Source organism: Labrus bergylta, chromosome 3, assembly GCF_963930695.1.
Source record: "Labrus bergylta chromosome 3, fLabBer1.1, whole genome shotgun sequence".
NCBI lineage: Eukaryota > Metazoa > Chordata > Actinopteri > Labriformes > Labridae > Labrus > Labrus bergylta.
In genome coordinates, this window is record NC_089197.1 from 28,466,810 (window position 1) to 28,493,440 (window position 26,631).

The 26,631-nt window shown below is 40.5% G+C and overlaps 1 protein-coding gene across 3 annotated transcripts in view; it reads left to right on the forward strand.

The window, feature by feature from the left end:
- Window positions 1–277: 277 nt before the first annotated feature.
- Window positions 278–26,631, forward strand: part of esrrga (estrogen-related receptor gamma a) — a 72,402-nt gene continuing 46,048 nt past the window's right edge. Inside the window, exons 1-3 of one of the 3 annotated variants that reach the window (XM_029278619.2) lie at window positions 278–648; window positions 11,013–11,171; window positions 23,587–24,011. In XM_029278619.2, coding sequence (XP_029134452.2) covers window positions 593–648; window positions 11,013–11,171; window positions 23,587–24,011 — 640 coding nt within the window. In that variant the 5' untranslated portion in view covers window positions 278–592. Of the gene's footprint in view, window positions 653–11,012; window positions 11,172–23,586; window positions 24,012–26,631 lie in introns of all 3 variants that reach the window. The other 2 variants (XM_065953098.1, XM_065953097.1) reach the window with 2 other exon arrangements.

The following is a 26,631-nucleotide window of genomic DNA, read 5'->3' on the forward strand; positions in this document are numbered from 1 at the left end:
CTCACCTGTCTCTTTCTCCTCTCCACTCCCTCCTTTCCTTCCTCCCTCCTTCTCTCAGCTCTTTGTCTGATCCCTCCCTCTCCACCTGCTCTTCTCTTCTCTCTCTCTCGCTCTCCCTCATTGTCTCCACCCCTCTCTCCGCCCCCATCAGCAGCCATTGGTCAAGCACCCACCAATCGGGGCAGAACCGGGACCTGAGGGACTGCATATGCAAAATGCTACTTAATATTCATGAGCTGCTATCGGGGCTTTAAGTCGTTGATTAGGACAGAGGCACAGCTTTCTGTCCCAACTGCCTGGCTGGCTGGCTGTGTGTGTACCTATAGCCCCCTCTCCCTGGCACTCACATCCACAGAGCACGCATACACACACATCCCTCACATCTACACACACGCAGAGCTGATCAGTGCAGGCAGCGCAGAGCCTGGTAATTGTATTGCTCCTACCAAGCGGAAGGAAGGACCAAGAGAGAGGAAGAAGAGAGAAAGAAGAGGAGGAGAGAGAGGAGAGATATAAAAACTTTGATCTTTGAGAATTTTTTTGTTTGTTTTTCCCTGGAGGTGGTTGACATGACAATGACCCGGAATCGCCGATGGATTCGGTAGGACACCAGTTATCCGAGTGTTTTTTAATGCACTCTGAACAAGAGTAGGTAAATTTTACTTTTTATTCTTATCTTTTAATTCATCATTCAACTTGTCATTGTCATTCACTGTGTGTGTGTGTGTGTGTGTGTGTGTGTGTGTCTGTGTGTGTTTGTGTATGTCTGTGTGTGTCTGCGTGTGTGTGTGTGTGTGATGGTATGCAGTGGAGGTGGCCAGCACCATGTCAAGGTTGTTTCTGCTGTCAGGTAGCACTCGTTCACTCTGTGTGTGTGTGTGTGTGTGTGTGTGTGTGTGTGTGTGTGTGTGTGTGTGTGTGTGTGTGTGTGTCTGTGTGTCTGCAATATCCGGGCAGCAGCTCTTACTCACTGGGTAGATGAGCAGATTTTCTGTCCCTCCACCTGAGAAATACACAAACACACCTGCACACACACATATATCCATGCATACATATACACACACACACACACACACACACACACACTAATTTAATTCAGTCCACACTTACAAACTTTCTTTTTCACTTTCTCATGTTTTAAGATATTGCTTTACTTTGAGTCAAATTGTTGTCAGGACAAAACACCAACTCAGTCAGAGAATGAGGTGTGTATGCCTATGCATGTGTTTATGCTTGTGCACGTGAGTTTTCTCTGTTTGTTCATCCAAGCAGAGAATCAGCAAGGTAACAGGGCATTGAGGTTACAGGAATAACGCGGAGAGACGGGAGGAGAAGGGCCCATAAGAGAGGTGGGGTGGAGGAAAGGGGGAGAGCTGCGCTCTTAAATGCCAGAGGAGGTAGAATTTCAGACGGGCAGCTCAGCGTGTGGCCCGGCACAGGAATTAGAAACACTTACACACACACATGGACACACTCAAACAAGCGGGTGCCGCTGAGCTGTTCCTTTCGCTAGCCCTTTGCTCTTTTAGGTGCATGTTGAAGACACTGCTAAAAATGCAGATGAACTGATTGGCACAACGGACATCAGTGTGTGTGTGTGTCTATAACCATCCACACACCATGTGAAATGTGTTTTGTAAAAACACACAAATGGAAAACAGAGTGTAAAAAAGAATACCTGTAATCACAGATTAGAGTGCAAAGCATACATTTATCAAAGTGATTTAGTGTAATTCAGGATTTGAAGTGAACTCTCTTCGTATGTAGAGGTATGAATGAGGCGGTCAAATCTGCATTGCTTTTGATAAACGCCAGGATTGCATCAAAAATGTGAAAAGGAATTTGTAAAGCAGATAAATTGTTTCAAGTTGTCACAACTTGTAGTTAATAAACCTAATGAGTTCCACTGAATCACAGCCTCAGTTCATGTGTCTTCACGGCAGAGAAACTAAAAGGTGAAAGTCGAAGCCAGGGCAAGATGATATTTAAATTTGTTTAACATCAGGACATTATGGTCATTTTTACATCAACTCATTGTGTGCTTTGAAGGTATCGCTTCTTTACACATGTATCTGTGCAAGTTTGTCTTTAACATGAGTCTCCCTCACCTTCTATGTGGCATAGAGAGCAACATCCTAAAATAGAATGTAAAAAGGACATATGGCCACATAACGCCATTCAACCTTTTTCTTTATCATTTTTTAGAAACAGTTTATTTTTGTGTTTTGTTTCAGTTTGGAATAGATTTGAAACCAGAGAGCTTTCTTTGCTGCATTTGATTGAGGAAAATAGGGTTAAAAAACTCCTCACAGGGTTTTAAAAGATAATTTTTTTTTTTCATGAAGTGCTAAAAATTCTTTTGATGAGTACCAATTTTACAAAGAAACAAAGAAAATAGACTGAGCTCTCATTCTGAATGTGTTGATTTCCTTTTGTAAGTGACCCAGCAAAGTGGAATTCAAATCGTCTTTGACTGTAAGGACTCACGCTGCTGCACTGTATCTGAAATTTGTGTTTCTATCTTCCACTCCAGCAGTGGGTGTACATAGGTAACGACAACAATTGAGGTTTAAAAATGTAAACTTTGTATTATCACAATGAATAACAGATTATTCATTTTTTTGGACCATGGATTCAGTCCATATTTTCTGAAAATTTGCAAAGCTTGAGAGCTGTGATTTGTTTAAAAAAATAAAAAAAACATTCTTTGATGCAAGACATAAAAAGAAAAGTGTGATGCACTTTTTTAATTGTGCGTTTCCGTAAATGCACAACGCCTTCATTTCCCGAAAACCTTCTTGTCCATTCTTGTCTCTTTCCATTCTCTCCTCATCCATCCATCCATCCATCCACTGCTCTCTTTTCTCAGATTCGCCTCCTCTGCTCTCAGACGCGCTTCCTACCCTAATTAAAATATTAGGGATAATGATGATCATACTCATAATAATAACAACAAGTACCGCTTAAGCTGTTAACATAATTGCATTCCCCTCATGCCATCGTATACATACCATTTGCATATCATTAATATATATTTTCTTCAGTGACTTTAGTGAATTTGGTGCTTTTTGTCAGTGACTGTGAAGGAAACGGGTGTTGAGAATAACACAGCGGCCGTGCAGATCAGTCAGTGAGACATTTTCAAAGAGGAAAAGACAATATTTTTTTAGATTACAGTCTGAATTATCTTCAACCAGGATTTACCTTTGCATGTCGTTAATTTTTCAATTGCATGAAAATGATTTACAATTTTTTTTTTTTAGATTTGAGTAAAATTCTAGATATCTGATCAATCCAAAAAAGTCTGAATGAAGCACACATTTGTGTTAAGAAGAAAAAATGAAGTCATTGAGTTATCAAGAGAATTATTTCCTATTTGAACGGATTGGATAATTAAAATTGTGCATGAGATATCAGTAAATTTCCACCTTGCCAGTCTTGAAGTGCTGCATTTTGTTTTGTAAAGGCAGCAATGAGCAGAATTACAACAGATAAATTATAGTGCACGAGTTGATTTTTGGAGCAGTGCTTTGACCTTTCAGATTTGATTATAGGGTTTTTTTTCTGATTTTCCTGAAGCCTTCATGAACATGATTTAAATTCATATTTTAAAAATGATTTCATTGTCCCTAAAGTCAGAACGATCTGGTTATACGGACTTAAATGATAATGTGCTGCAGTAAAAACTGTGTTGAAGAAGAGAACAAAATTCTGCAAAATGATTAAGACTGAGAGAATAATGACACTCAATTTCAGAAAATCAAGAACACTTATTGTATTTCCCTCTTGCCTTCTTTTTATCCGCTGCGCACTCTCTTACTCAGGCCAAGAGGGAGAGAGAGGGAGAGAGGTAAAGCTGCGTTGAGGGAGGGATGAGGGGGGGGACCAAAGAGAGATTGCACAAATTAAAATCCTTTTAATCTCCTTATAAAATCATTTACTTAATTCATCTGTCAAAGCATGTCAATATGTGCCGCACTGATTTGTTGGCTGTGTGTGTGTGTGTGTGTGTGTGTGTGTGTGTGTGTGTGTGTGTGTGTGTGTGTGTGGTGTGTGTGTGTGTGTGTGTGTGTGTGTGTGTGTGTGTGTGTGTGTGTGTGTGTGTGTGTGTGTGTGTGTGTGTGTGTGTGTGTGTGTGTGTGTGTGTGTGCGCGCATTTGCATCTGTTTGTCGTCATGCAGGGGTTCATGCCTGCCTGCCCACAGTCCGTCTGTGTGTGTGTGTGTGTAACCTATCGATGGTCAGTGTGAGGAGGTTCCTCTTTCTGTGTGTCTGTTTGCCTGTCAGTCTTGCAGATTTTTGTATTATCCAAGCCAACACACTCTCCTACACACACTTTGAAATGTACGCTCGTTGCATACAGCTGCCTCTCTCGTGAAGAGCCCGCACATTCCAGAGGTAATTTTGCCCCGTAAAGAGAGAGAGAGAGAGAGAGAGAGAGAGAGAGAAAGAGAGAGAGAGAGATGCAACGACAGAGACAGACAGAGCGAGAGGTGAGGGTGGGGTAAGAGGGGATTTTGCTTTTGTCTGACACCAGCACTTAGGGGTCCACTGGACACACACACATGCATGAGCGCACCCATTCCTGCAAAACACACAGGCACGCAAACACACATTCACTTATTTTTGGGGAAGCATTTGCAGCTTAAAAGTAACCAAATTGTGTCAAAAATGCAATTACACATTATTACTTATGCAGTCACCAACACGTATGCAGTGTTTGAAAACATCAATCCCACATACACGCACACACACACACACACACGCACGCACACACACACACACCAATTGGATGTTCTTGATGTGAATTTCTCTGATTGATGCTCAATCCATCAGTGCTGTGCATGCATGTGATTGTGTTATGGGTCAGTTCCGGCCTTTATGTGCAGAGGAGCAGTAAGAGGGACAGGACCAGCTGTGATGCACTCACACACACACTATCACACTCTCTGTAATTAGCCATTACGCCACACTGGTGGTGCATTTAAAGATGTTTGTGTGAATGTATATGTGCGTGATTGAATGCCAAAGCTCTGATTTAAAGGAGAGAAAGATTGTGATTTACTGTATAGTAAGAGACAACGGCACTCATATCTTCTCCTTCCCCCTCTTCTACACATTCCTCACATTCTATCATCTATACTTCAAAATGTGCAGTCGTTCATTTTTTTACCCATAACAAAATCTATCAAGTCATTTGTGCCTCCTTTTGAAGTTTACAGACTTTTCTGTCTCATTGAGCCTGTTTTCAAGATGTTGTTTTAGCGATGCAGACGAAAAAAGGAGCGAGTCGTCTTTGTCGCTGTGCAGATTTTATTTTTCAGCGTAGAAAGCGTGTTAAATTGAACTATTTTGACTTTTGTTAGTTGAATTTTTCATCATTTTGAATGTCATTAAAGCCAGAGAGACAGACTTACTAATCTGTTATTTCTGCTATTTACTAAGTAAATAAGTGAGCTGACCTCACACCAGAAAACTGGTACGAGTGTGTCGGTGTGTGTGTGTGTGTGTGTGTGTGTGTGTGTGCGCACGCTCATTCATTGTGTCGTGCTCAGGGCTTCTAATGCTACCTCTCACGCCTAATGGGAGGAGACAGCAGAGACCGGGCCACAATAGAACAGATTTAGATGGAGAGGTGCCGTGTGTGCGTGTTTGTGTGTGTGTGGTTGTGTTTGTGTGTGTGTGTGTGTGTGTGTGTGTGTGTGTGTGTGTGTGTGCATGAGTCAAAGAGGATCGGGGGATCGTTGCTGGTTAAAACATCGTGTCTGTCTTCTTCACTTTTTCTGCGTCTGTGTTTCTCCCTCCCTCCTCCCTCTCTCTATGTCCACTGGGAGCATCTTATAGATCGGTTGCTTGGATAGTTCTCCCCTCTACATGCTCAGGTCGTGTATGGTATGATTAAATTGTCATTGTTTCGACAGCATGTGAGGGGCATTCAAAAAGACAAAAGGGAAACATACAGTAAAGAGCAACATGGATAGATTCTGAGAGAGAGAGAAATGAATGACCGTCCTGCCTTCCGCCTGACAGTGAAATATTCCCCCTCTCATCCTCCCATCATGCTTCATGTGTGTGCCTGATGGAGAGAGAATGACAGACCAGGCCTCCATCCCACCTCTCTCTTTAGGTTTTTTAGGCTCCCTCTCTCTTCCTTTTCTCATTCTGTCTCTCATACACTTCTAATGTGGTGTAACAAACCTACTGAATAAAATTAGCATTACCAATAATATCTTCCATCACCAATCTCCAATTCACTAGGTATGCATACTGATTTTACTTCCAGATTGTGAGCAAAGGTTAATCTTTTGGGAATCAAAAATCTGTGATTAAACAACGCTTTAGAAGCCTTTGATAAATAGTAACTCATGTAACTGTCATGGGAGGGTCGGGATGAAAGAAAGAGTCAATTCTTTTTTTTTTTCAAGAAAAAAAAAGCCAAGATTGCCCAAAGCAGCCAATCTTTTTTACTTCGCTCGATGTCATGAAATATTTTTACTTTTTTAAATTTTTTGCTTCATCTCAAGTTTTCACTGTAGTTACATAGGATTATTTTACTTCCAGAAAGTAACGACCTTATCTTATCCATATGCAAAAAAAAAAAGATGCGCCTTTCTGTGTTAAAACAATTACAAAAATATGAATTTTATTTTTGCACTCTCTCGATGTATTTTCAAAGACGGGAACAGATCGCTGTTTAGAACAATGTCGATCCGTCCCGACATTTTAGCTTCGGGACAGAAGTGTGTGAGGACATGTCAGTCGCATGTTTGTACACTTTGTCGTGCGCATGTGTAACACTCTATCTGTGTTGTCTTTAAAGACGGATACATCTTCGTATGACTCTTCTTTTTGGTTGCGTTTTATTTTTGTTTGCAATCCTCTATTTAAAAGAAAAATATGAAATAAGCCTAAGATTTTCAAAGTGTCAGTCTGGATTTGAAAAGGCAGATCACATTTTCTTCCCACAGAAGATAAATAAAAGAGCATACCTGAAATTAAGAAAGAGAACATTAATTTATATATCTGAATAAGTTTAAACTTTTCTTTTGTTTCTCTCTTTTTTCTAAAATTATTATGTAGAAATAATCTTTTATTATTAGAACTAAGGTTTGCTGCTTTTATCATTTCCAGTTAAACAGATGGATAATGAAAACTCACAAATACAAACATACAAATGAATCTATTGAATCAATTACAAATCTTGAATACTTTTACCCCCAGTAGGTGTGTTCCTGTATGCAGCACTTTTCTTGACCTCCGCAGATTCTCTGCAATTCATTTCCCCTTTATCCCCACCTTCCCTCAACATTCACCCCCCATCACCACCTCACACGCTCCTCCTCTCCCTCCCCACCCCACCCCTTCCCTCGTGAAGCTGTCACCTTTCTGCACCCGCTCAGTCCCTATTAAGGCCGACAGCCCATCTGCCGCCTGCCCCGCTAACAGCTCCCGTCGCTAACGCTAACGCACACACACATCCACATTCACTCAGACACACAAAGGGATGGGTCTAAACCCCACCTGCTCGGTTGCATCCGGCTACACACGGAGAAATGTCAGACACATCTGCATATAAACATCTTTATACACTCACAGTGATTATCTTATGATATGATGATTCTCATGTCACATAAATGTTGAAATCTTTTTTTCAGACTATTTACGACCAGGATTGGTGTTTTACATATACGTCATCATTTTTTTACACATTAGATTTACATTTTTATTTTAAGTTCTTGGAAATTTTCTTTGAACCGTACAGTCATTTTTCACCACCTTAACCACCTTTGAGCCAGCAGTTGTAAATGAAAAATTAATCAAACGCCACATTGCATGAGAAAACCTTCTAGTTCTTTAATACGATTATCCAGCAAGTTTCTCTTAGTTTTCTGTTCAGTCATTAATCCGCACTCAGGTGTCCCCTATGGAACTTTATTTGTTCATGAAACAAGGTTTCGCCATGTTTGTGGATATTTATTGCATTTGTGGCTGGAAGACATCACACTGCCCAGACATGAGGGGTAATTACCAAGGGCAGTTGCAGCCCTATGTGTGTGTGTGTGTGTGTGTGTGTGTGTGTGTAAGTGTGAATGAGCGTGTGTGTGTTTTGGCATTTGCTCCCTTCAGGGATAGGTGCGTTTTGCATTAGCAAGAATGGCAACTGTCTCATCAATCACCGCATCACCATGTCACACACACACACACACACACACACACACACACACACACTCAGACACACACTAACATACGCACACTAATACTGTGTCATGGTCATTCTGTTCACAGATGGGCCAGCAACACATGAGCGAGTCACTGAGCATCAGAAAGACACCCACGATCTCCCTGCTTTCAAACACACACACACACACACACACACACACAGAAACCTTATTACATTCATGTGAGTGGGTGTGTATCTGTGTGTATCTGTGTGGTGGTGTCGCTTACATGTACTGACAGGAGCGTGAAATAGGTTAGGTAGAATCACATAGGTTAATACTCTCCCGCTCTATTCTTTCCTTTACTTACTGCAAATATAAATATTTATGACCTGAGCTTTCGGCATGTAACCCCTATTATGATTAAAAATCCTTAAAACAAAATAAGTTGTTTTTTAAAAATATTACAATTTTTAGTACATCTTAATTTCTAATACATATCTAGAACTGTTGCTGTACGTTTTACCTGTAAAATGTTCCTGTATTGAAATTACTGAATTGAAAAACAAACCTCCGATATTGCCTGATTGAAATGATTGTGTGCTGATTTTAAGATGCTTTTGATCCCACATTTAATCCTCTGAAAAGAATAAAGACATTAGAAAATATCCGATTACCTTGCCATAAGGCATAATGTAATAAAACAGAATCTCTCTTGGTAATCCTGAACAGTTCAAGCGCTCTGGCTAGTACAAGCGACAGACTGGAGCTATTTCTGCAAAAATCAAAAGAGTTTTGCTGTTCAGCTGAATATGTATCTGATTTGTCTGAACTCAGAAATGGGTAAAGTATTCTTTCAAAAATTAAATCTTATGGTATATTGGTTCCTTCATCCTTCAATTGCGGCTCAAACTCTCCGTTTCTGGTAAATTAATCTCGAACGTAGATTTAGATTTTCTGTTTGGCTTGTGGAAAGACTAACATTTGATTTATTATGAGCCTTTGATGTCAGGGATAGGGATTCAAACTACAAACGTCACCTGCATATGTGACTGGATGTACCTTAGTCAGGTGTTAGTCCAGACTGTTCCCCAATAAAAAGCGCAGTATTAAGTGTTGCCTGTCTATATAGCATTGTGACACTGCAACCAAAGCCAATAAGTGTTTGAAGCAGCAGCAGCGAGGTATCGATTCCTCCTATTCACCAGAGTGGAACTAAAACCTACATATTACACACCCGGGCCCTCCACCTCTCACTGAGCCGACCCAGCTCTGTGGATGCAGGGAGGGAAGGCTGTCAGATGGCTGATTGGTCCGTTTACCTGTCTGTCTACGCGGCCATCACCTGAAAAGGAACCCACTGTGGGACAGTATCACACCTACAGACTCCGACACACGTCTGTGTGTTTGTGTGGTAAACATGTGTCTATCAGTTTGTGACACATACTAACATCTTGCTCTGTTTACTGATACATTCGGCTGAGACAACGCACTCACAGGAATGTGGTAACTACAGGAAAATCCCAACAAAACTGAAAGATATTTATAACCAGATGATATAAGCCTTTATTTTATTTTTTTAGTAGCCATTCAGCGCGGCTGCATGGCTAAAAGAGTGACCAGATTGTTTGGTTTGACATGTTCAGAAGTAAAACGATTTTTCAGTATCTTAAAAAAGCAATGTGAAAGAATTTTTTTTTTTTACTTTAAAGACTTTGATGAATAATCTCTGATTTAAATATGCAGCTACATAAAGTAAATTATTTCCCAATTTGCTTGTTTTACAACAAGCAAACTTTTTTGAGGTATTGTGGAAAAAAACACATGCTCAAGAATCAAAGCACAGGAATGCCTCAGGCGTCTCTTATGCATTTCATTTCATTTTAGAAGGATCAATTTATTAGCAAAAGTGTTTTAGCATCTATTCTTATTTGAATTGATCTTTTTTTAATATCCTTACTGTCTGCCTGTAATGACGCTATTTTCTTCTGTACTGTCCGCTCCTTTCTCCGGTGATAGTTTATTTTTAATGTAGGCCACCCAGCCAAATGTATTATGCTCCCTGCCTCCTCTCCTCCTCTTTGACGTCAGCTATAAGCACTGTTCCTTTTTTTTCTCTCAAGCGGTGTTATTTAATTTATTTATTTTTTGGCTACGGATGATTTTGATTCTCTTGCCAGCGGTGACCTTATCACCCCAACAGCAGCTCCTCCCATGACGACAGTACTGGGTTTGATTGACATCTAGCAGTCCCTCCTCTTTTTTATATTCCCTCCTTCTGAAAGACAGACGCGTCCAGAGCTGGAACTGTTAAAACTCCTCTGACGTAAAACAGAGTGCTTCACTTAGAGGCCTGACGCATCGTCTTAGGCATCTGCGTACACAGACGGATATATTTCATGGAAATTTGTTAACACGTTCCAGGACAAAAGCCTTGTGTACTGGTCTAAAGTCATCTGTCTGTCTGTCGGTCTGTCGGTCTGTCTGTCTGTCTGTCTGTCTGTCTGTCTGTCTGTCTGTCTGGCACTGCTTTCAGCATGTCTTCCTACGTATTGCTTCATCTAAATGTGTCTTCCTGATTCCTGTTCTGCCTAGACTACTTGAATGTAAACGCCTAAAACTGTCAGCTGTGTGTTGTATCTTCTGCACACACAGGAAACAAAACATGTGTGTGTTTGTGTGTATCAGGTTTCTATGGTAAACAAAATCAGATGTGTTGAAAATGTTTGTTGTTTGAGTTGTAGTTTATTTTACTTGCATTATTCTTATGTGAAAAAATGATGACTTGCTGTATCTGGGTCTAAATATTCATCACACCTTACTTACTTTAACTCACTTTTCTTCTGCTTACAGAATGAACTTATCGAAGGGGCCATTGGTGAACAGCAGCAGTGAAGATAACTCCAAGTCAAACTATAGTAAATGCGGCGCTGGCGCCTGGAGGATGCACCAGAGCTACGATCCACTAGAGGCCAACCACATGAGAGACGCACATGCCCTCTACAACCCCAGGTAAGAAAAGCTACACGCACCCAAAGACACACAAGAAAGTTCAGAGGGACAAACATGTAAAAGAAAAAAAGAATCTATGAATCTGTTTGGTTCAGTTTTACACAAAGGCTACACTTGACCTCTGTAAACCGTAGATGAAAGGGAAAAGAAAGGCAAGCACTTTGAGACATCAAAAGCCAGTGTTTTAGTGTTCAGCGTGTGTGTGTGTGTGTGTGTGAGAGAGAAAGAACTTCTCAATGATGTATCAAAATAAAAGGTTTCATGTTTGATTTTCTTTCATTTATTACTTCAAATATTTCCCCCCTTTTCCATTATTCTGTGGCAGCAGGCTTTATTGTCTCTTCAAACTGCAGTATTTCATGTTTCAAGGAATAGATAATTAGAAATATCTTTGAAATAAGCTGCTTGTGGCTGCAGATGGCCTAGTGGTTAGGTCGTGCCACTTGTATGCAGGCAATAGTCCTCGAAGCAGGCGACCCAGGTTTAAGCCCGGCCTGTGGATCCTTTTCCCGCAGGTCATTCCCCACTCTCTCTCGCTCTCTCCCCGGCTTCCTACTCTATCCACTATCCTATTGAAAAAATAAACCTTTAAAGGAAATGGTAATAAGCTGCTTATCATAGAGTGAGTAGTAGAGAGTATCATCGACTTTAAGGTTCCCTCTATTTAAAACAATCAGATGTTGACAATTCCGAGAGAGAGAGAGAGAGAGAGAGAGAGAGAGAGAGAGAGAGAGATTTTTCCTTTGGGAAATATTCAATACACAGCTTGTACTTTGACATTGACAGATAATAAGATAAATGGCACCCTACTTAATGATGAGAAGAACAGTGGGTGAGCAGTATTTTTCACTGAAGGTTCTTAACATTTTTCACTCAGTATCCAAGGGCAAAATATTTTGTTTTTAAAATAATGTAATACCGGTAATCCCTGGATAACGCTTGTAGCTGCTGCGGCACATTTTACATATTTTTACCTGTAGCTCTATTCGTGTTTGTCTTTACGGTATATACGAGGTTTCATGTGAGAGCGGGATTCAACTTCTGGCTCAAGGACACTTCAGTAGTGCAAATGCATCGCAGCACGCAGTCTTTAAATTATAACATTTGGTTGAAGGACAGTCACTTAAACCATAACTGAAATCCCTCATGCCATCTGCATGTGCAATAAAGCATGAAAAGCTTTGACTAAAGAGACGTTGGACTTTATAGTTGTCCTGTAGAAACCCATTCTAAGTTTCTGTTGTTTGAGGCGGGTGAGAGTGAGGGCTGCCTTCGTCCATTTTTAGAACACAAACTGTAAATATGCGGCTTGTTTCATGTTGAAACACAGCAAAACGTGTGACGCATGAAGCACAGACACACACTCTCTGTCTTTTAATCATTCCATGTTTTCTGGAGAAGACATAGAGCCACATGCCAAGATTGTCATTCCATAGTTGTGAGTATGGGTTTTGTATATAATTAGCATAATTCAGGCTTATTGCACTATTATATGCAAATAAAAATGTAAAGGGATAAATGTGCTTGCTGCTCTTTGTTTATATTTCATTATGCATTTTTTCCATGTGAGCCCGTTTTGACAATGCACTGCCATGATCTAAACAGACATGCTAAGGTGCCTAAAAAGAAAGTGCTCCGGAAAGCTGCCCAAAAACTTCATCGATACTTCTGTTATTCTTTTAAACACCAGCAGCTAAACATTAAGCTGCATTGTGTCACCTGCTCTCATAACAACCTAAACGTTATTGTCATATCATGCTGTTTTTGTTGTTTTGATAAAGCGTCCACATATAGCACTATTGATTGGTGCATTGTTAGGCATTCTCATACCTGTTTATTTTTTAGTGTGTGTCAGCATGTCTATGTGTGTATAAGTGCCGGTGTGCACTGCAGACTGGGAAGTCTTAGTCCAATAGGATTTCAGGGTTAGTCTGGGTCAAGCCAATTAGAGGACTGGCAAACCATTCTCACGCAGACTCTCAGCCAATCACCATGAGGAGAGTTACTCGCACATCGTGAGTGTGTTTGTTGGCAGAAAGTGAAGTCTGGTGATGAGAGGTGTAAAGGTTTGCCAAAAGCTGGGGAGTCACGCCATGGCTAAGAGTCACAATCTGCATTTGCATTCAACGTAGAGAGAAAAAATACATCCTCAAAATGTCTTTGTGGCTGCATTCTCTCAAGTTATATTACCCTAGACAAAGTACATTTAATTAATTTATTGCAGAATGACTGCGTAAAATAACCATGCCTCGATTATTCCCCAATTGGCAAAAAAAACACAAAATCATCTGAGAAAATTCACAATGAAGATTTATGCTAGAAAATCTGCAATAGATACATAAATAATGTCCTAATGGGAACAAAAAGGTCTCCTCATTTAGAGTTCATCTTTAAGTGTTACAGTGACTCAGCATACACACTGGTAAGAACAACAGATGGAACTGAATTGATTAAGACATCATTAATGGGACTAAACATGTGTGCAGTATAGTAACATGATGAGGGAAAAAAAACTGAATGTCTGTTTTTTATTCTTGGACATGCAGTGTAAGATCAAATGGACACTCTCTCCGGGACATCTGAACCCCTACTGGGTTGATAGGATTTTCATGTACAATTGACATACACTCTCTCTCTCTCTCTCTCTTCTCTCTCTCTCTCTCTCTCTCTCCCCCCCCCCCCCCACCATAGGGCACACTTTTTGTATTGCGTGTAGAATTGGTTTTATTTCTTACAAAATCACACTTTTAGTTTTTTATACCTGAGAATTTATTTTTTAAGTGAAAACATTGAAATCCCCAATTTTTATTGTTTAAAAAACTTTGATATGTTTTGTTTTCTGGGGCTTTTTTCAAGATTGAAAAACTTTTTTGAAATCATAAACAAATCCTTAATTTGTTTTTGGAGAACTGCAGTTTTTTATTGGACGGCAACAATATTATTCCTATTTTATTTAGGCCATCAAACCATGGGAATGTGATTAATGTCAGGCAGCCAGGGTGCGCTTCAATACACCCACCCACCCACACACACACACACACACACACACACACACACACACTTTGCTGTAAACTGAGCCCAATGTAATCATAATGATAAAGCAGATTGCCTTAACACACAGATGGGCCTCCCAACAGTTCTGTGTGTGCATGTGTGTGTTTGTTCATGTGTCTGCGTGTGTGTGTGGGTGTGTGTAAGTGTGGACAACGCTGATTGGATTGCAGATTTATAGAAGAGGATTACTGCTGGAGCAGAGAGAGAGAACGAGAGGGAGAAAGAGAGGGTTTCAGACACTCACCTCTCATTAACTTCCACCCCCTTCACCTCAGCTCGCCTTTTTCTCTGTCATGGATAAACACACACATATTCTCTATACACACATTGACTATTTGCTATGAACACATAAATATGAATATTTAAGATGATATGTAGATGCAGCACTTTGTTTTCCATGCAATGTCAAAGTTATGCTTATAAATGAATTCTACCATAAAAAATGCTTAACCAGGGTTTAGATCCTTACATTTTCCAATTATTTTTTTCAGGTGATGAGTTTTTAGAAAAGTAAATATAAAACCTCTGAAAGCAAAGCTAACCATGCAAAGACATGCAGTAGTGAGACGTCTCATCGTGACAGCAGATTAAACTGTAATAAAACCTAAAGATTCCTCAATTTTCACCAGGTAAATTTGATCCATGCCAGAATACACACTAATGATTCTGCACAAACAGACCCTGTAGAAAAATGTTGAAATGTGAGACAATCAATAGGGGACATAAAATGGAGAGAAAGAAGCATGTAGGCCAGAGAGAGGGACAGACTCAGGCAGAGACAGTGGCCACTCCAGCAAACCTGATTATGACTGGATGTGAATTAGATTCCCTAACAGATGGTCCGAGAGCGAGGCTGTAAGGTGCATCAGCCAGGAGAGAGGGGAGGGAGACGGGGGAGGAAGGAGGGCTGGGGGAGAAGAGTGGGAAGATCACGGGAGGAAGCAGAGGGAACGAGTGTCAACAGCAGCTGGTGACAACACAGATCAATTCAGTTCAAAATGTGCAAAAGTAAAAAAATATTTAGGTGCACATTTGGTCTTGATTTCAACTTATTTTTCTATCTATTTAAGATGTATAGGAATTATTTCAGTGTATTACATCTTTATGATACATTCACTTTCTTCTTTAGATTTCCACTGGTACGCCTGAAATGTAATTCAACAACAATACTGTGAATCCAGTGAACTGGCCAAATCTGTGCCAATTTGGTATAATATCCTCATAATGTGGATTATGTTCTTACTTTTTCAAATGTGCTTTCAAAAGAAATTGGATGCCAAATTGAAAAGTTAGCTGTGATCTAAACCTGTTTAGGATGGATTTTCGCAATTTTTACAGATGCTGTGCATTATTGTACATACTGCAGCTCTGCTTGGCTCTCTCTCCCTGTGATGGATAGGTGTAAATCATCACAATCCTGTTCTGACAGCCCAATTTCCCCAAATCTGATCTGCTTAAAGAATGCAGCTTTTGCACCCTCTTCACTTATGTCTCCTCTCCTCTCCTCTCCTCTCCTCTCCTCTCCTCTCCTCTCCTCTCCTCTCCTCTCCTCTCCTCTCCTCTCCTCTCCTATTTCATTCTCTCAAATAAATTCACATAATCTCCCTCTCTTCCTTTCCGCCTCTCTTCGTCTTTTGCAGCATTGTGCTCTTTTTTAACCATTCCCTCCTTGTCTGTGTCGCTCTTCCTCCCCCTCCTCCCCTCTCTCTTCCTCTCTCCTGTGTCACTTTTGAAAGCCCTGTCATATTGACTAGAGTGGAAATCCTCTTTCGCCATCTGTTTAATAAAATGTGTTTTTAATCCGATCGGTGATATTTAGCTTTTTTAAACAGTTATTTTTCCCTCCACGACAATTTCATTTAATACAGCTCTCCTTTCTATCTGTCTGAGAAAGCGAGAGGGTGACGAAAGTATGTGTGAACTTGTGTGTGTGTGTGTGTGTGTGTGTGTGTGTGTGTGTGTGTTTGTAACGACATGTGTGTCTGCCACAATGGCAGATTTTTATAGTTGTTTGGAATTGCTTAATGATAACACTGCTGCTAATCCACGCACACACATACACACACTTACAAAGATGAACTCTAACCTTGATCAGTGACCTTTCTTTTATAAAGGTACTACCTTAAAATGTGTGTCCTCTTTATCGCTCAGACAACTTATCAGCAGAATAAATAGAGATTCAGACTGCTTGCATCAAACTCACTGTGTTTATGGTTTTTAAAATAATTGAATGTTACTGCTCATATTGTTCATCACATACAAGCTTTTCATTAAAACAGTATAACTTATTTTATGTTTTCTGTATGCACTATGCAGTTTAAGAGGTTCACCTCAAAGAGGAAGCTCTCAGTAATTTCATTGATTTCCACTCTTCAGCTTTCCCACTAAAGGACTCGAGGTCACTACAGGTACATGGAATACAATTTATTCCCCAAGATCTAAAAGTAGAACTAAATCAGACATCTTATTTGCAATAATTGATGTATTAAAATTATTTATTCAATAAATACCCAAATAGAGTTAAAAACCTATTTACTGTACTCCTGGTGTACTGCATACTCAAGGATTTAGAGGCTTGAAGCACTGTTCTTACAGTAGACACCCACCCTTACAAATACAATGACACAAAGCAGATAAAGGAGACAGAAAAAGAGAGGGGGGGGGGGGCAAAGAGAGGTAAAGAGAGACAAAGAGAGAGGTAAAGAGAGAGAGAGAGACATGGTGACAAAGATAGTGCCTGGCAGCAACACACTTATCAGCTAGTGCTGCGCTAGAAAATGACCTAAATCATCAAGATTCCCATCTGACACTCACACACATACACACACAGTGTAAGCAGTGCACTGTCTGCCCCGAACAAGCTCAACCTCTTCATATCTTTTTTTTTTTTTTTTTTTTTTACTGAAATAACATCAACACAGGCAGGCTCTCAAACCTAAATCATCTTTTATTCTGTCCAAGACAGACGTTAAGAGGAAGAGGAAAGCCCTGAAATATTTGGATGAAAATAAAGTTTTATAAGAAGGGGGAAAAAATTGGACGGACTGATAAACGGAAAGATGAAGACAGTACAGGACACAGCTCTATGAGGAAATATTGATATAACATGATACTCCTGAAGAGTTTGCAGTCTGCTGTTTCCAAAGCATATAATTCTTGATCAATCGTGTTCGGGCTGAGCTTGCCCTGTGGGTGCTGTCTCCCACTGGTTATCCATTCACATCTAGAGAGAGAGAGAGAGTGTGTGTGTGTGTGTGTGTGTGTGTGTGTGTGTGTGTGTGTGTGTGTGTGTGTGTGTGTGCGTGCGTGCGTGCGTGCGTGCGTGCGTGCGTGCGTGCGTGCGTGCGTGCGTGCGTGTGTGTGTGTAAACTTTATAAAACCCCAGGATGCAGCATAACAGCTTTAGCTCCTCTAGTGTGCCTCTATAAGTCTTACCCAATTCATTTCACACCTGTGTATGTGTCTGTGGATAGTTGTGCACTGTAAAGCTGTGTGTTTGTTTGGTTAAAATTCATACTTGAAAGGAGTCATATTGTCCAAACAGTGGACACTTTAGATGCGGGGATATAGACACAAACACACACATCCTCTCCTCTGCCAGTCTTTACAGCTCGACAGCCCATTGGGCAGAATGTGTTTTAGCCATTATCACATTGATTGTATGTAATCAGGGGTTTATTCTGCAGCCAATGAAGTGAATTACAGGTTTCCTGCCCGACTAACACTGTAACAATTGATCTGCTCCCTGGTGTGTGAGTGTGTGTGCGTGTGTGTTTGTATATGTGTAGGGTGTAAGGTAGTGTGTGGATGCACTAAAAAGAGAGCGGAGCAATGATAGTGTGTTTTTGTGTGAGAAGTAGAAGCAACCACAGAAAAAAGAGAGAGAGTTAGAGACCCAAAGAGAGCAGGAAGGAGAGAATGAGAGAGAGAGCTCAGTAGGAGGGAGAGTGGTTTAGATTGACTGTCGCTGCGTGAGTTTTTATTTCTTATTTTATTCATTTTCCTCCCTGAAAACAACTATAATCATCCACACACTGTGAGCCGGGGTAGCTAAACCCGAACACTCACATTTACACAAGCACACAAGTTATTTTCTCTCTCTCTGTCTCTGTGCCTTTAAACTCTTCACACATGTCGGCTAGTGCACTTGTAAAAACACATATTCAATTACTTGGTGCCTATAAAATCGCACAAACGATAGCGCACACAAAAACTCTCTACTATTTGCATGTCTCTGTGTTTTTGATTGTTTCTCACCGCATCCTCCCTAGTCCTTGAATGCAGAAAAATATTCATTCTTTAATTCTTTAACCACATCTTCCTTATTTTGATCCAGTGTATCAAGCTTACAAGTCAAGTTTACATGTTTTTCATGTGTGTGCACTCTCACTAGTCCATGTACTGAGCCAAGAAGCAGACAAGCAGTTCAACAACCCTCCACAGATAGGAGAGCATTGAAAAGGGAGTACAACAGATACAGACATAGAGCAGAGAAAGAGAAATAAACAGACAAGTGTCGGGGCTAAAAAAGCAATCCAGACTATTGATGAAATCGTTCTATTCATTTGACTATGGAAATGCAAATGCTTTTTTTCTTTTCTTTTTTTTTGCTCCAATTCCTCTCCTTACTCCATTCTTTAATTCAATGTATTTTCTCTCCAAAAGCATTGGCGGTATAATCTAGATAGAATTGTGTAAGGTTTTCTCCCTCTCTTTTTGCTTATTGGACTGTGTGTTCTTATCAGCATCGAGAGCACAATGCTTGGTGTGATGGAAAGGTATTAGCCAACCCGCTGCAGCTACATTGTCAGCACTTCTTCCTTCTCTGTCTCTACTGCTTCCTCCTCTCTTTCCCCCACTTTTCCTTCCTGCTCTTATATTTCCCCTCATTTTGATCACTTTTTCTATAGGAATTTGTTTTGAAAACTGTGACATGAGTCTTTCCTCTGCATATACGCATTATAAATTGTTAAGCCGTAGATTAAGCATTTGTCATTCTCTAAATAAAACTGGAGATCTTAATCATAATATAAGCTTCATATTTCCATTTATTTTTAGTCTGAGATCTTCATTTTTGATCATATTTCGGTTTATTATTTGTGTTGATAATTAAATTATGATGCATTTGTTTCACACACCATGTAATTGCTGACTTCTAGGGACATGCCACCAGCAACATGAGTCCAGTAGAGCAGGCGAGGTCAGACAACCAGACCAGGTGTTGTCTCAACTTTTGATTTGATAGTTAAAGGTGAATGTTAAAAATATAGACACCTACTTGGTACCCCAAGTAGTGCTCCATTTTGATCTCATCTCCTCTTATCCCCCCTTTTCTGCTCTGTTCTCCTCTCTTCTCTGTTCTGCCGTTTTGTTCTGTACCCAGGGGAGGGACAAAAACAGTTTGGAGTTGTTTGAGGATCAGTTTGTGTTTATGGCTGCCATCTAGCGTGGCAGTCGAGCAAAGATTGTATATAATAAGAGAGTGCGAGAAACACAGAGCAGAGGAGCACACAGTAAACAGCACCGGGACACAAAGTGAGGCACAGAGTAGTTGCTTTAATACAATGATTGTATGTTTGTCCCTGCCAGTTGTCAGAGCGCAGCCTCAGCCCACGGCTCTAATGACAGCTTGTCATACTAAAGTGGCCCACCTTCCTTCAAAACACACAGGAAAAAAAACTGTCTTTTTCCTCGGTTTCCTTTCATTGTCATTGTTGCCTCCTCTCTCCATGTGTCCACATATTTATCTCTTTTTCGTGAGTCACTGTGTCTTCAAAATTGAGTGAAAGAAAGAAATAAGGGCAAAGAGAAAGAGAAAATGACAGGGATCGAGCTGGTAATGGAGACAAGGGAAGGTGGTAATCTTTCTGGTGTGTGTGTGTGTGTGTGTGTGTGTGTGTGTGTGTGTGTGTGTGTGAGTGTGGGTTGTCTCCATGTAAGGGACAGGTAAATAGGCCTGCTGAATATTTGATGTTTGCAGGAACTAAACAGCCACTTTTATCCCCTTGCCTTGGCAGTTTTGGGAAGCTCTCTTGTGGTCAGTTTATTTACGGCAACTCATTTTAAAGTATAAAGCTAGATAAATGAACTTGTAGTCCTTACTTTCATAGATCCGAAAATCATCTTTTATGCAGCTTTGTATTTCAAAAGGCTGGGAGTGTGCATTTTCTAGTTTGTTCTGTTTATTTTACTGCACATGTGGAGCTCAAATTACCGTTATATGTCCACTTTATTTGTTGATTAAGCTGCCGTCTGTCAATTTAAAAACTTCAAACAATTGAAAACCAGTCCTTTCTTCATGACATCGTATACTGTAAATCAAAAATGATAAAATGAATTGTTATATGCTATATGATTAGTGACAGTGTCCTAATATCATATTTACACACAATTCATACATCTCTAAAATGTCTTTACTATTGGCTCTTCTTTTACAACATTGTTACAATAGGCAGTAACAAAATATACTATAGGGTTAAAAGGAAAATGTCTTTAACAGTATTAAAAAAAACAGCTAAGCCTTAAACATGATTACAGCTCTTCTTTGTGTTTTACTGAAATCATCTTATAACACACGGCTCACGTCTAAAAGCCTCTTGTGAAATAACAAAAAGAGAAAGGAACACACTCAAGCCTTTCACTTCATATAAGTCTCTTTAAACACCTAAAAACATAAAGAATTGATAAAGAATTAGACCCAGCCCCTTCCCTCTCTTTCTCTCCGCACTCATCTGAAGAGCAGACAGGCACAATAAGACTGCTCTTTCAGCACTGAGCCGTCGTTACATAGCTCCATAATTATACTGATAACATACATACATAAATGCATTCAACCTCTCGCTCGGCACAGCGCGCTGCCTGTGATTTCTTAATCTTCTTTCCTCTTCTCCCCTCCTCTGAACGCATGTCTTCTTTTTTTATTCCTTTTTATTCCTCCCCCTTCGACTGCCATTATTTTTCATTCATAAGCAGAGTGGGAGAAAAGGAGACGGTAGAGTTAAATGGAGAGAGCGAGAGAGGAGAGATGGAGAAGAAGAAGGAAAAAGAGAAAGATGGATGAGAATTTGAGAGAGATAGGAGGGGGGAAAAGCGCTTGAGATCTTATTGCACTTAAACTCTTTCACTTAATGGTTCTCTGAGGGATTGACGGTCGAAGGAAGGGGGCATAAAAGAGCATAAAGAGTGAAAAAGGAGAGATTAAATCATCACCATCACATCATCATATTAAATGGCTCTACTCTCTTTTTCTGTCACCACTGTATTTTCTATCCCTCTCCTGGAACATAGACAAACCTGTGCGATCTCTCAGCGTCTCGTCACTCTTAAATATTTGCATTCATTTCTTCCTCACTTTTTCAAGTCTCTCTCTCTTTCTATCCATCCAGTGACTCTTTATTTCCCCCTCTTTTTTTTACCTCACTTTCTTCCACTTGATTTGTGTCCAAATCTTTTCCACCATCCCCCTCATTCCAAACTGAAGGCCTACCTTAGCATCAGATAAATGGATTTATAGACATTGGTGAATACCACAAAGCCACGATTAATGGAGTCACTGAATTAGATGAAACTCCAGGAAGCGGAGGGTAGAAGAGGTGGTGAGAATAAAATATATGATGAAAAGGGAGAGGGGGCGAAAGGCCAAAGTATTGTACATTATAAATGTCATGTCACTTTATGAAAGGAAAAAATGGATTTAAAAGCAGTGCAATTCTGGGACAGGAGAGTTTTTGGTCTCACAGTATCTGTGTGGGTTTGGTTAAAGAATAAGAATAAGCTGTTTCTAATCAAATAACAATGCAGCACATTAAAAAGTGAAGAATACAGATGTAGAAATAGTGTCTGTCATTTGGCTGTCATCTGATTTTGCAGCAGATTCCTCTGTCTCAATTCTGTCTGTGGCTTTCTAAAGCTGTCTGCCTGTCTGTCTGTCTGCCTGTCTGACTGTCTGTCTGTCTGACTGTCTGTCTCTCTGTCTGTCTGTCTGTCTGACTGTCTGTCTCTCTTTCTGTCTGTCTGTCTGACTGTCTGTCTGTCTGACTGTCTGTCTCTCTGTCTGTCTGTCTGTCTGTCTGTCTGTCGACTATATCCATCCCCCCACCCTTCCCTCCCCTGACTGGCGCTCCATTCTCCGTCAAGGCACTGTCTGTGTTTTATGGGTCCCTGTAGAACAGGGATCTTTTACAGGCCGACTGGACTTTAGAAGCCCCTCGTTTAGCAGCATCCTGCCTTAATTAAAAACCCCTTTTGTGCTTTCTGCCTTTAACAATGAAACGGGAGAGAAGGGAGGGAGGGCAGGGTTAGAGGAATGGAGAGTGGTAATGCAGAGAGGAAGAGATAGAGGAAGAGAGAGAGAGAAAGAGAGAGAGATGGCAGTGAATAGGAAGTGATAGGGCGACAGGCAGATAGATAGTAAGGTAGACAAAGAGAGGGATGGAGAGATATGGACAGAGGGAAGATAGCTGTTAATTACAACTGCCATTAACAAGGCACGAGCCGAAATTCTCAGGGAGAGGAAGAAGGAAAAACAGGTGAGCAGAGAGAGAAACAAGGAAAGCTGTATGGCTGGAGAGAGAAAGTGAGAGGCTTACACTCTTTAGATACGTTTTGCATTGGTTTATAAAAATGTCCTTTTCTTGTTTTAGCTTCCCCTACAGTAACTTCTTCAGAGGCTTTCGTCATTGTGTGCTTTAATATGACCACATGTGTATCTGTTTGTATCTGGTTGGATGTGTTGGTGTGTTGAGAGAGAGAGAGAATCATGACTGTGTGAGGCTGTCTTTGGGATGATTGAACAGCAGAGAGGCTGCTTACTGATTACCTTCATGTAGAACAAGCTGCTATTGACTGCAGAATGACGAATGACCGTCGACCCTAAGCATGTGTGTGCGTTTCTGGGGCTGTGTGGTAGTACAGAAGCTTCTGTGCTACATAATTTTTATTCATGGGTCTCCAAGTAAACCGCAATCAGTTTATTCTGTTTTTTGTTTTGTTTTGTTTTAAAGGCTGTTTCTTCTTTTGTTCCCTTTTCTTTTTTAAATTGTCCCTTCCATTTGAGTCTGTATGCCTTCTTCTTTCATTTCTCCTGCTAAAAGAATATCAAGTATGATGGATGGATTGTGTGTACATGTTTGTGTGTCATTTATAGAACTTGTAAGTCTTTGTGAAAAATATAAATCCATCATAGGAAGTGACAGTGAGGAAATACAACATTAGTACAAATGATTGCTGTAATTGAGCTTGAAAAATGCCTTAACGTCACTATTTTTCTTGTGGTGTAGCACAGCACTGACTGCATTTTACACATTTTCTTGTAATACTTTGTCTTCTTCTGCTTCTATTTGTCCCTGTCTCACTCCCTCAGGCTTCTCTGCAGAATGTCCAGTAAGGAGCGCCACCTAGACTCCAACTGTCCGTCCTCTTATATAAAGACTGAGCCGTCTAGTCCTGCCTCCCTGACTGACAGTCTAAACCATCACTCCCCTGGTGGCTCCAGCGACGCCTCAGGCTCCTATTCGTCCACGATGAACGGCCATCCCAACGGCTTAGACTCCCCGAGCCTTTATGGCTCCAACGCAGGGCCCCTTGGTCCTGCCGGCGGCCCCGGATCAAAGCGTTACGAGGACTGTTCATCAACAATTGGAGAAGATTCACAGATTAAGTGCGAGTACATGTTGAATTCAATGCCGAAGAGGCTGTGTCTGGTGTGTGGGGACATTGCGTCAGGATACCACTATGGAGTGGCATCCTGTGAGGCCTGCAAGGCCTTCTTCAAACGTACCATCCAAGGTTGGCTTTCATTTTAACTTATTGTTTTAACGTCTTTCAGTTGGTCATGTTACATTTATGGTCCTGTCACTTGCTTGCTTCAAGTCTTCAGCCACCGTTTTTTTTTTTTTTCTTAAGCTTTTTTAATCAAAGTTCGACTACAAACATTTCAGGTGTCAGCGTTGTTTTAGAAAATTTGCCAAAAAACTGTAGATACCACAAAAAGCTTTCATCGAAGTGTGATCTATCTGTTTTAAAATTGACTTAAGGACAGTCTTAAAAAACGCTTTTTTTGCACTTCATTTAGTTTAAACTTCCTCTTTTGCATGGTTAAGCACATGCACCTACACTACTGAGCTATTAAAGTAGATCCAGGACATTCAAGAAGAGCCTTAGGCCAGATGTGAACCCAGATTTTTAAATGGTGCGTCTCCTTCCCTGTCTGCTAAGTGAGCCACCAGGACACCCAACACAATCTTTTTTTTTTCCTCTGCCCTTCCCATTTATCTTTCTGTCATGTATGCACACACACACACACACACACACACATACACACACACACACACACACACACACATACATAGACAAATAAGCATCCAATCACATTCATTCCAACAACACCCAGACACGCCCCCTTTCACCCTCAACCTTGACCTCTTCATGAGCAGCAAAGAGTGATTCAGGTAGTGTTTGCATTTTAGGATCTGGCTGATTATGTTCACAGGTAGAGTGTAAGCTCTAAGCCTGTTGTCTAGGAGATAACTTAGTGTCAGAAGAAGGTCAGAGGTTATGTCTAGGGGTCGGGAGTTCACGTAAGGAAGCAGAGGAAAGAACGGATAGAGCCATAATCCATATGATGAGAAGAGTACCAGGAATTAGGCTCAGTAATCCTTTGCTTGTCTCTTGTTGGTGGCCAGAAGTAGTCCAGGAAGTGAAAAGGTATTTAGGCTCACCTGTTTTGTGGATATTCAAATCATACCCAACCTACATTAGGTCCTTCATTTGCCCTTCTAAGAACACAATCAATCAGTCAGTCATTAAAAGAACCATTTAGCCCATGAATCAAGTCAATAGTCAATTTTAAAACAATTTATTGATTAATTGTTTTGGTTCAATGGTGGTTTGTACACTTCTTTCTTCAGCAAGGCAAAATAAGTGTACATAACATTTGGATTTATAATAACATTAATAATAAGCTGGTGATATGTATACGATGAAGTGCAAACATTTACCATCACAGTAAAAAAACAATCAGGCTCAAGATACTCTCCATATACCTGAGAGTGACTCCTCTGCACCCCATCCATTCTTTCCAATGCCAGTCTCCAAAAACAAGTCTCAAATATCGCACAATCGAGGCCCTAGACGCTTAAGCATCAAGCTTTATGTACAAAGATAACATATGTTAGATCAATTAATTGTTGGCTTTGTTTCATGGGAATTGTTGATGATTAAAAACACTGGATTTAACATCCGCTTATCCATTACCCATGGGTCCATTTACCACTTTTAAGTGGAGAATCAGGGAAAAGTCAGTGATTTTCATTTTAGGGCTGCCATGGTTATTTTGTCTTGATAGATAAGTAATTCATTAACCTTTGAATTCTTATTTTTTGAGCAGTATTGTGATGATTATCACATTTTGTTTAAGTTTTTTAAATAACTATTAGGCCTCATCAGTCAGCAGGAAAGCCTTCTTGTCAGACTACCAGTCAGCTGGTCGCCATCAATCTATTGAGTCAGTCAGTCATATCAGACAGGATTCATCTATCTGCCTCTCCATTCATCTATCTGTCGCTGCTTTCTTTTGCCTCCGATAAGCAGCTTTCCCAGTAAAGCCCCAGAGAGAGAGAGAGAGAGAGAGAGAGAGAGACAGGGGAATGTGGGGAGGGGAGGGGGGGGTCGTACATCCACTAGATGGTCACCACTACCTAGAGATGACCTGTATGTGTTTATTATGGGATGAGAGATCAGGACATGGTGCAATCCTGACAACGAGATTGGAGAACACACAAACCAAGATAAAGGTGCACACACACACACACACACACACACACACACACACACACACACACACACACACACACACACACACACACACACACACACACTCATGGACACATAACCACATATGGACCTCCCACACACATGAATAGACTGCACACATGAGTATGTAATCACTTTATGTATAGGTTTGACCCTTAATTCATCCGTCATCACAGTAGGGTCTAGTAGTTCACCAATTCCACATGTCTCATTTCATTTGGAGGGCTTGTTAAAGGTTATAGAGGTGAGTGCACAGTTAGAGATTAAATACAGAAGACCAGCAAACATATATATATATGATGCTATGTTGACAGTAGAGCCGCTTTGAAGTATGACCTTGAATAGATTTAAAGCAAGCCCCTGCCCCTCTTACTTCTCTCTTATTTTCACCGTATTTGTAATCCCACTTTCTCCTCTGGTGAACATGTTGCAGATCAGGAAGGCCGGAGTTCACCGTTTTGGGTCAAGACTTTGACCAAGCTAGTTTCTAGGTAGGACTGTTGTCATGAAATATAGTGACGAAGCTGTATTCTAGGATGGGATAAAACTATGAAACGTGGGCCCCTGTAGGTATATGATGGAAATAAGAGCTGTG